The sequence below is a fragment of the Diorhabda carinulata genome, chromosome 4, assembly GCF_026250575.1.
Source record: "Diorhabda carinulata isolate Delta chromosome 4, icDioCari1.1, whole genome shotgun sequence".
Taxonomy (NCBI): Eukaryota; Metazoa; Arthropoda; class Insecta; order Coleoptera; family Chrysomelidae; genus Diorhabda; species Diorhabda carinulata.
In genome coordinates, this window is record NC_079463.1 from 28,114,681 (window position 1) to 28,126,252 (window position 11,572).

General features: G+C 32.0%; 1 protein-coding gene across 5 annotated transcripts in view; it reads left to right on the forward strand.

Moving 5' to 3' along the window:
• The window catches only part of LOC130893178 (uncharacterized), a 36,853-nt gene extending 26,027 nt beyond the window's left edge, over window positions 1-10,826 (forward strand). For 4 of the 5 annotated variants that reach the window (XM_057799060.1, XM_057799059.1, XM_057799058.1 and 1 more), the window contains 9 exons: window positions 1,604-1,963; window positions 3,554-3,713; window positions 4,666-4,935; window positions 5,027-5,402; window positions 6,442-6,667; window positions 7,504-7,662; window positions 9,981-10,109; window positions 10,195-10,269; window positions 10,659-10,826. In XM_057799060.1, coding sequence (XP_057655043.1) covers window positions 1,604-1,963; window positions 3,554-3,713; window positions 4,666-4,935; window positions 5,027-5,402; window positions 6,442-6,667; window positions 7,504-7,662; window positions 9,981-10,109; window positions 10,195-10,269; window positions 10,659-10,697 — 1,794 coding nt within the window. In that variant the 3' untranslated portion in view covers window positions 10,698-10,826. Of the gene's footprint in view, window positions 1-1,603; window positions 1,964-3,553; window positions 3,714-4,665; window positions 4,936-5,026; window positions 5,403-6,441; window positions 6,668-7,503; window positions 7,663-8,223; window positions 9,644-9,980; window positions 10,110-10,194; window positions 10,270-10,658 lie in introns of those variants that run through there. The other variant, XM_057799062.1, reaches the window with a different exon arrangement.
• Window positions 10,827-11,572: the final 746 nt, after the last annotated feature.

Genomic DNA, 11,572 nt, shown 5'->3' on the forward strand with positions numbered 1-11,572 from the left:
TAATATTCTTTGACTTTATATTGCACACCAGATCTACAAACAAAGAATTATATCAATAATCAATAAGCCTTCACAAAAATCTAGCTTCAAAGTCCACGATGCTACAAGGGCCCTTGAATGATCCATAAATATCTGCCGCGCCCTCCACTTTTGAACCTTATACAACTCAAAGCCATGATGACATCATATAGGCTGAATATCCTCAACGAATTGCAGACTGGAGTAACTGACCATGACGCAGGGTACAAGTGAATGTCCCGTCATTTTGATGGGATGATGACACTTTCGATCGTTGATAATAAGGGCTAACAGAGAAGAGTGAATGGGAAGCTTTAAGCTGGATCTAGTACATGGATGATTCCATGATGAATTGTTTGACAAGAGCAGGCTTCTGTAGAGGACACCCCAAAATGAGTTAATTTTCTCACTTATGGAGTATGGTACTGTAGACATGCGATACTTAATCGATGCCATAGAAACACACAAATATCATTATGTTCAGACAGCAGAGTCGATATAAGACCCATTACAGCTGAAACGGTATGCTCTAGGCTTGTACTGGATTGCAAAAGAAACAGTTTGAGTGCGCTGTCATTAAAGCAATAAGGATGGAATCAGTAAAACCAACAATAGGTCCATTGGAGTTGCCAAATGTGTAGGTATTACATCTCTTAGTATCTCCGAAGATGGATGAAAATACCTAGCAAAAGACAAGCGAATGCAGATATACATGGGTATTCTGCTTCTCTTATCAATCAACTGCTCTAATTAAATAGACGCGAACTTTACTGATCTCTGTCCTTTTAACCGAACAAGGTCATAAGTTCAAATACTTAGGCAAACCTAGTGATGTTAAAGGGCTCAAACCAAGGTGTCTAATTATCTTTTCAACCATAAACATATGAAGTCGAAGCTTCTATGGAATGTACAAATCAAATGTAGCTATTATATAAACAAGTCAATCTAAATTACTTTACTTATTATTTATTATTGATGATCGTGGTATGGAGACAATAATCCGAAATTTTCATGTTTTCAAAAAGAAATTCTAAAGCAAAGTAAAAAATACCATAATCTTCTCTGAGAACTCCCCAAGTGCTGAAAAGATGCCTCAAAAGTATCAACAATAGAATTTTGATCCCATTTATTAGGGAATTTCACTAAAATATCAACAGGACCATTAAGAACAATTATTCCAAATTTTATGATTTATTGAGACAAATTTTTACATTCCCATTTGAGAGTCACCAGTCGGTTCAGGTTTAACGAATAACAATGTAATATCAGCATATGGTAATGATGATTTAGTATCATTCTTATCTACATCAGACTCCCTTTCAACTTCATTTTCTTCTATAGGATCTTCCTAGTATTCTTCATATCTCCAACCTCTTCTACATCAGGCTCCCCTTCAACTACCACTTTATCTTCTTCTATAGGATTTTCCTCGGCGTAAGACACTATTTTTCCTAAAATAAATGAAAAAGTATGATACAACTTTAATCACATAACCTTTCTTTTATGTATAGGTGGACTTAAAATTGGAAGATTATAATATTTTAGTTTGCAGATTTATAAAAATTTTATACTTATTTATTTTCAGATAAATTTTTACCATTATGAAGTTTTTCTTACTATTTATAAAATGATAGAACAATACCAGAAGGTTTCGAATGATAAATTCATTGAAATGCTCTTGTTTTTAAAAAAATACACTCGATTTGAAGCACCCAGTCAAAGAGAAAAGGAAGAATGGTACATCACATTTCCTGACACCCAAATTTTAGATCCTCTCTCCGAATTTCGATTACCATTTACCACCATTTTGTTTACAATGGACATTTGGAGTATATTGAGACCAGAAATAAGTTTGAAGTCTTATGAAATTTGGTTCCAAGCGACAACGATACTGAGAAAGAATCTGAAAAATGATGATATTTGTGTTTATGCTGTAAAACAAGTGGTGAGTTATTTTAATTGTTTTAAAACTCAAAGTATCATAGTACAAAACTGAATATTTTCATCAATATTATCTATAAAGCATAGATAAATATTTTTGTTCACTCACATACTGTTTCGCAGTCTAATTGTGCTGTTTTATTTTTTACATGTTTTTTCCAAGTGAGCTTAGGCTCGAGATGGAGGTTTATCTTTTTCATTGCGACTGGAATTTGTGCTTTGTTTATAGTTATTGAGGAGCAAACATTTTGGCGACGAAATGATTTGATGTTGCCAATTGGTATACCATTCGTTGAGTGAGTCAAGTTGATTTTGCAAGTATTCAGAGGATCGTCACTTGAAGCTAGGATAGCTACATCATCATAAAATTAAGATTTTTTTGGTGTTGTCGGTTACTGGTACAACCGATAAGTATATGAGATGGAGTAGTGGTTCCGAGACACTTTTCTAGTGAACACTAGCTTTGATGATATAGAAGTCAGGTTCATGATCGGAGAATTTAATCGAGAAATGTATATTTGGTAAATAAGGCAGCTTTTTAAGTTGTATATTAAGTTTACATGCCATACCTTGTCGAAGGAATGAAATATATCAATAAGGCCTGTCAGTACTTTTTGTCTTCGAGTCCTTTCATTTATTTTTTTTTCGTGATGATTTATTTTGATTTAGGTCACTTTATAAAGAATTAGGTAAAAAATTGACGTTTCGACTTATTTCGGACTGTATGAAAATATTTTTATTAAAGGGTTTAAGAAGTGAAAAATTAAAGAAAATTATTTCAATTTTAACCCATGAACTTGTTGCGATTTGGAGTGATGTTATTGAAATTCGAATTGGTGTTTAGGCAGTCCAGTCTGTTCAGGAATTCGTGTTGAATGTAAATTCTTTTTAGTAAAAGTCGCTCAAGACTTTTGCTTACTGTATAGGCTGATAGGTCTATAAGATGAGGTCTCGCTTAGAGGCTTACATGGTTTCTGCATTATGATCTCGACGTCGATAAATAATGAATTAAATATATAATTATTGGGTTTTCTGTTTCTTAACTTTTCTTAATCGAGACATGCCTAAATTGAATTTCCTCTACTGGATTGCGGTGTCGCAATGAACTATTCTGATAGATAACTATGTCGTTGGTAATTGTTGTTTATAATTGTAATATTGTATGAATTTATGCAACTCTGCTCTATGGCTTATTTTTTTTAATTTCCTGTGAACACACACTCGATTTCCATAGCCTATCACCAGGTTAGGAGGTATACGGAGACTCTACATAACATAATTACAAATAAATAATCTGTTCTAAGTAATAAAAATCATAATAAAGTTTTTTGCAGGGTTTCTCTATATTCTTTTCCCAAAAGCAAAATTCTTTCTCTTGTATAAATATTGTTCAATATGATTTCTATTATAATTGTTGTTTCTGTCCTGAGTATATTGACATCAATTATCCACGATTGTTTTGTTCTCCTCAACAATTCCTTTTTCTAACTACTGAAAATCATGGTTTTTCTTTTCTTATACTAAAATGATTATAAATTATAATTTAAATAAGTGTTTTATTCTAATAATTTCTAGAAGTTTCATTATTCTATAGGTCTCCAGTGGAATTCTTGGAAACAACCCCTCGAATAATTGGACTCTTTATTCCAAATTTGAAGATTTATTTCATGAAGTTGATAAATGCATCCAACACATATCAGATTTAGAAAGAGCCACATCTGCTGCTTATCATTTAATGAACTATACACCAGATGGTGAGTGCTTATATTTAATTTAAAATAGGTTTTTTTCTGTACGAGAGGAAATCCTCATGGACACCCGGCGGTATTGTCACGTAGTGGTGAACTCTTATCGACTAAAACCTCCCTGTGCTCTCGCACTTTGCAATAGTATCCGCTCTCGCATTACATCATTGCTATCTCTGGAAGAGATTTGTTCTTGCGTCAGCCTGTCCGTCATACCTGTCTTTTCTCTTTCTTACTTACTGCTTCATAGGAGCCAGCACTGCGATTACCCCTACTCTTTCGGCAGATACAGTCCGGTAGATACTGTCTATGCGGATAGCCAGCTTCCTCTGTTGTCGGGAAGTTTTTCTTAGATAGAAGTAAAATATTGAAATACTAATTATCATAAACTATAAACTGCTTACTCTAAGAACAAAACTGTAAAGACAACCATTTTTACATGTTCTCACAAAAGACAGGTTACTGACAAAAAGGAAAATAAAGCATAAAGGGTAAACAACTCGCAGAGGATATTGGGAAGTCACGTGCTGAAACTATATTCTCCTATTGGCCGATTTGGATTTGGGGGATTTTGAAACTGAAAAAGGCTTAACTGCCTTTAGACTTGGCGGATATTTCAACTAAACCTCAGCTCTGACCTCAAAATACTCTAGGATGTGGCGGGATTTGCTACAAAATAACAGTTGTACTGAAATCAGCATAGAAAAATCTATAAGAAACAATATCAAATTCAATTTCGAAAAAATTTGGACTTTGCGGTTTTTGATTCCAGGTGCCTCAAATATATAAACCAGTTTTCCTATAAAGAATGTTACGTATAAATATCAAAAATTTCATAAAACTTATGTCCACAATAATGAAATTTTTTTTAAACTGAGCTTGCTACTGATGTACTTAAAATAATAATTTCTTGTAATTTTTGGTAAACTTTAAATTTAGATAATTGTTAACTTTTTTGCAGGTGCCGATAAAGTGTTAGCTGCTAAATTGAGTTTTAAATACGCCTCTATCTATAGAAATAACCATTTAAATGATCCCGAAGTAGAGCGAGCTTATCTCAAAGTTAAAAATAAATTTTATGGTTTATCAGTATGTAGCATTTTGCACAGATATAATTTGGCAAAGGAAACATATCTCAAACTAGTTACGCAACCTCAGTGTCTTATTGAAAGCCTTTACATGGATGAAAGCATTCCGAAATATGCAGGAACTTTTTGTTTGGCATATTCAGGTAACCTAAGATTTCTATATCATCCAATATACCCTAATAATTTGTGACGATCGACGAGGTAACCATTTATTAATGTGAATTTACTTTTCAGATATTAATAATGCAGTTGACGCTTTAGCAGAGCTATTTAATTTGGATATAGAAGAAATTCGTTTGGATATACTGAATCGTTGGTTAAGTAGTTCCTATATGGAATCCGACATGGATACCACTTTATATTTTACACCTATTGTGTCAAATAATGCAAACAATAACATTGAGGAAGATAATTTGAAAAGAGCTGTATATCTATGTTCCAGTGGAGATCAGCAAACTTGGCGAACTTATCTTTTAAGAGTGGGATTAAATGAAGTCGAAGACGAACATAAAAACGTCGCGTTTAAAGCTAGAGCTTTGAAATGTTTTTGCGCCCTTACAGACGAGATTACTATAACGGAATTAACTAAATTGCCATATAATGAATTTTTGTAAGTATTGGTATAATTTTAACAATTACTGATTTGAAAATATCCCGTTTCAACTGGAACAATTCACCATCTTTATACATCCCATTTCATTTCAAGACGACTTTTATGTCCCTGTTTCTCAATTGAACCTACAGGATTTGTTAGCTTGGTATAAACACGAGAAACTTCGTTGTGGTCACGTGGTCAAACAAAAAAAAATAATCACAAAATTATATATAGTCACTGTTTGTTATAAATGAGGCATTATAGTGTACGTTGAGCAAATATATGAACCACACAATAGGTTTTGTGTCTATTTGGAAACATTTATGCCATTTAGGTCCATAATTTTATATCGAGGAACAAAAGAACAGTCAAAATACTCGATTTGGAACCATTTATAGTTTTGTCCATGATTTTACATCAAGAAAAGATTAGAACATACAAAACAATGAATTAAAAAAAAATTGAAACTAAAGCTTAGCGTAAGGACAGCGATATAAACTATCAGAACATCATATTGTTCAATCAAGTGACTAGCACTGAAAAATCTCCTTAAAAAGATAATCGCTGAATGTAGGTACGAATAGGGCATAGAATTTTACAATAATTAAACATATGAACAAGGGTAAAAGGTTTCACAAATTTTTGCATCGATTTGCAACAATTGGTGAAAGTTGTGTGTATAATTTTACATCGAGAAATAAAAAGTACAGTTAACAGAAGATTAAAAAGAGTAACACTCTAAAAAGAGGATTGGTCATATTACAGCATTGAATCGATGAGTTTAGGAAAAAGAATGCCATTAAAGTGTTATTTCTTCCCTTTCTTCCCCCTTTCTTCGTATAGTCCCTTTAGATGAATAATTTTACATTTTGAAAAAGATGAAAGTGATAAAAGCTTCCCTAAAATAGTGCCGTCTTGCTATAAATTTTGTACCAAAATCATTTAAGATCAAGGGAAAAGTACAATATAGGGATTATTGAAGGTGTATTTGTGTTTTTTAATAAGTGCATTTGAATTTTTTTGTACTTTTAGTTTATTCAATTTTGATTTACAGGAACTACATAGATAAACTAACATTGTTGAGCGAATTGGAAACTTTGAGCATTTTCTTGAATATAGAAACTTTGCAACAATATAACAAAAGAGAATTGTTGAAAAAGTTATCCGTTATGGGTAAACCGCTCGCAATAAAATGCATGGGAGATATCTGTATTACATATTTTCTACAAGAAGACAAATATTGGGAATATATTGTCAATAGTTCTATCAAATTAGAAATGGTAAGTTGATACCATTTATTTTTGGTATCCATTTAATTTTCTTATCCAGAATTCTTGATAATTAGACTCTTATGCTGGAGCTTTCCTTTGATAGACACAACATTGATATTAAAAGAAGGAAACCAAAAGAAAAACACTCTGGGAGTGTCTTCTAAGCTAGGTATTAACTTTAACTAGATACAAAAAGTATTTGGACCCAAATGGAACCTACCTAGAAAAGACATTATTGTCACGGAATGTATAGGATGCGAATAGGTGTATTATAAACTGAGACTACATTCTGTGGGTAGGAGAATGAAACTCCTGCTCTAGAATGTTTAACTGTTTACTGCCTCAGAAAGCACGGGATAACATCAGTTGTAACAGAAATTGAGTCTGCAGATTCTGTGTGGAGGAGAGGAAACTCTAGTTTTCTTAGCTCTAGAATGTTTTACACTGTTAACTGCCTTAGAAAGCACGGGATGAAATCGGGTGTATCAGGAACTGAGACTGTAGATTCTGTGGGGAGGAGAATGAAATTCCAGGTCACCTAGTTCCTGTTGCAAACATACTGAAAATTGTTTTAGAAATGTAGAAGCGAATATCTAAACTTCTCAAGTCACATATTGGAGTTAATGAGAACTGGGAGGCGACTTTCTGATATAGGATGGAGAGGATACTAGAGATTTTTTTCTTTTATCACAAATCTTCCACAATTACACTATATAAATATTGATATTTCTTTATACTCAGTAAAAATTTACATTTTATTGTGTATTTTTCTCTAAATTATTGAAAACGATCTATTTGGACGGCATCTAAAATCATTATTTAAAAACGTGTGTTTATATTTTTAGATTGAAGAACTTAAAATCTATGTTGAGTTCCTTAAAGATAAATGTGATAAATATTATTACATCAGAGCTTGGCAGGCTTTGGTGGATAAATCCTTCCAACAAATTCCAAATGATGATCAATTAGAACAAACTTTGATTAATAACTTTCTAATGATACAGGTAAGTTATTGCAGAGGATTGTGTCAAGAGAGTTTTCCTTGATTTCTTTTGATTTTTAACTAAATTTAAATTATTTAGAAAGAAGAAAATTGATACTCATTATTACTTATCTAAGTAATAAATTAGTTCAATATTTTGGGTGTGATTAGAAGACTAATTAAAGGCTGATTCATAAACTTGACTTTCCGTTTGCCATTGTCGTTTGCTATCACAACATTAGAAACATTAAAATACATAAGACTATTCATAGGTGCCGTTTGTTGATCAGTCTACTGTTGGAGACTTTCCACATAAACGAATTTTGTCTTTTCCCGTCGGCTGATCGTAGCAATAGAAAAGAGCCAATCTCATCCGTATGCGTTTTTCACGTCACTTTGACGTATGACGTTAGTGCGTGATGTTGGGGTAATTTATCTTTCTGTTTGTTTTTTTCTGGTAGTCTTTTGGCTTTGCTTGTTTTCTTTTCGTTATTTTCCATAATATCCATAAATACCGGATAACAAACAAACTACAAAAATGTCACGAAAAGGAAAAGCAGTACACACGTCACATAATTTTTAGGTTAACACATCACAAATGGACTATATCAAAGAAGAATCAATGGGAAGATAACCCAAAACCATATTGTAGAGAGCGGTGATGTATAAATATCTTTGTAAACACTCAGACAAAATATAACAGAAGCGATAGAGACAAGACCCAACGAAAAGAGAAACACTATACCACAGTTCACCAAGAAAGTTAATGAATTGGCAAAGGGAAGAAGGGAACACACATAAAATACATTTATAATAGAAAGCTCGACGAGAATGAAAAGTACAAAACTGTCAAAAATTGAACAAACAACTACATAAAGAAGGAACACTGGGAAACATTCTCATCAGATTTGAAGATGTTCTTACATGGTGGCCAGAAGAAGGTGTAATATATGCTATGTAACAGAAACAAAACAAGTTACTGAGGACGTAGAAGTAAATGACATTACAGTAGAAGAATACATTAGGTACTTTGAAAGTGATGACAATACAGGGATAGGGATCTCAGTGAATGATAATCATAATAAAATAGATATAGAGAAGTTGAAGCAATAATAACAAAATTGGAAAATTGAGAAGCAACTCGTACTGATAATATAAATAATGAGTTAATCAAGTATAGAGGAGAGGAACTGAAAAAGGACCTCGTCACCTTTTTTGCAGGTTATAATATCCGGTGTCTACAGTACCAACTTAAATATATCCATACCTATACATAAAATAGAAGCAAAAAGAGATTTCAACAATTTCAAAAATATAACTTTTTAAAGTGTTCAGCACATCCATGTTAACATGTTTTGTTAACTTCACTAAAGTCTCAGAAAAAGTACAATTGAGGGTCATATTAAAGATTGTAGAAAAGAACAATATAGAACATTATCATAAAAATATTATCAAAGAGCTGAACAACGGAACTATAAGAAGGATTAAATCTAGAATGGGAATGTTTAAAAAATTACAGATTATGACCAGGATAATTAAGTTGGAATTTCTGGAACCTTTGGCGATATTCATACTGAATATACTGTTTACACCAACACTAACAATTACACTGTCTGTGTGTTTACCTTCAGTCTCTGAAGACGATAACTTGGTTATCGAAACGCGCGCCAGACAGTGTAATTGTTAGTGTTGTTGTGGTGGTGGTATAAACAGTATATTCAGTATGACCAGGATAAGACAGGCATATAGCTTTACGACTATACTATTTAATTTTATCATAATCATAGAAAGCGTCAATAAGGTCATCGCAGGTTACAGAATCTGAGATCGATCGTTAAAAGTGTTTTATAGATGATAGTACTAGTGACAGAGAATGAAGATGACTTACTTCACAGAATGAAGGCGATGATGAATAAATATAATATGATCATTTTTATTAAGAAGGCTCAATTAATGGTCATAGCCAAAGACCCGATTAAATATAAACTAGCTGTCGAGAAAAATGAAATAATATAGATCTCTATTAGAAGAAAAAGAAGTCAGAAGAACATTTGCTTCTGTAGAAAGTTCTAAGGAATTTTTTAAATGGTAAAAAATATAATGGAATAAAAGTACTTACTCTATCCGTTATGTAGTTTGGGGTAGGTTTGAAATTAATTATACGAATGTCTTATGATTACTCTCAAAATATGAACTCCACAATAAAATTTGTTTGAGAGATATTTGAAAGAATTATCTTGGTGAATTCACCTCTTTAGAAGGGTTATTTAGTTTAGTGTGAAGGAGTTTCTAATTATTAGTATATTTTCTTTCACAGCAGTCTAACATATACTTTTTCAGTCATGCCCGGTTTCCTTCTCCTTAAATTATGAAAAAATTATACAGAATTGCATTAATTTGGGAAAGAATGAATATGCTGTTCTTTTACTTCAGTATATACCTGAAGAGAAACGAAAATTATTTCAAAATGTAAGTATATATATAAAATTTTAAAAATTGTGTCATAAATTGCATTTTTTTAAACTTTCATCTATATTTATTTCCTGTGTTTTAGAGTATATTTAAATGTCAAAACTTATGCTCAAATTTAGATAATTTGGAGAAGAAAGGATTATGGGGAACTCGCAATGTAAGTAACATATGAAAATAAAGAATTGTGGAATTTTTGGAAAAAGGTTTATGAAATAGTTCCTCTTCAGTACCATATACCTATATTTGTTTATAAACGTTAAAAATCTATTTAATAGTCATTAGATAAAAGGTTTTCACATAAATATTTTTACTTGCTATAAAAAATAAAGTACCATAACTATGATTTCAGCTATTGAATTCACAATTTTTGAAAAAATTTAAAATATTGGTGGATCAAGTTATTCAATTAATTTTGTTAAAACCAAACAAAACAATTTAGAAAATTGTAAATCCTTTGTGAGAATTTTTTATCTAAAAAAACATTTTATGTATTATTGTTTTGACATTTTTGCTTAAAATATACTTTACATAATTTTTATTTTTCAGTTCAAGAATGAACTTCAGATCTTCAATATGTGCGAATAAAGTAATACCTGTTTAAGTTATAAATATTCTGTTTATTTATTCTACAGTACCAACTACACTTGCATAGTTTATTGAAATAATATTTTGATATGTTAAATATATTTTTAATAATAAAATAATTTGCAATTATCCTTGTCGAATTAATTTAGATTTACAATTTATTATCTAAAGAATCTTCTAAAATAGATATGAAACCAATAATGAGGCCAAGTCCAACAAAAGTAAATTTATTGATCTGCTGAGTTTTAGATAGAATTCTTGGGGTGCTCGAAGCCACGGCAGCGAGCACCTTCTATTGAGCAGTCATGACAACAAGACGTCGTTCGTGTTGTTGATACGTTTCTAAGAGAGAGGATTTACCGGAGCATTACTAGTGATTATTGTTTGATGAAGTATGGCTTTTTTGAGGGGTATATACTGAGAAATTGACTTATCATGACCGTGGGCGCTATCAGAAAAGAGTTTAGGAGTGTGGTTGGGATCCCTTTGAGCTGCGGTACGAAGATATGGAGAAAGATGAGTACCAGTGGTCACCCGTGACCGAATTAGTCATTCTGTGTGTTTTCATCGGGAATATGGATTGATGATCCGTGTAGTGGGGATGTAAAGAAAACAATATGGGTAATAAGTCGTTTATACTATTCTTCACGCTTCTCTCCATCAATCTAGGCTTTTGAAAAGACTTAAAAACGAAATTTGGCGTAATGTTAAGTAGCTGTAAGATTGTTCAGAGCAATTTCACGCGCTCCACGACTAATTTTTTAGTCTGACAAGGTATTTATCTGACATATGAATACAGTTCACTACAGTGAAGTTCACCATCTTTCAATAATTTTTCAAAAGAATTGAAAGACAAAGATATGGTGATATGATCA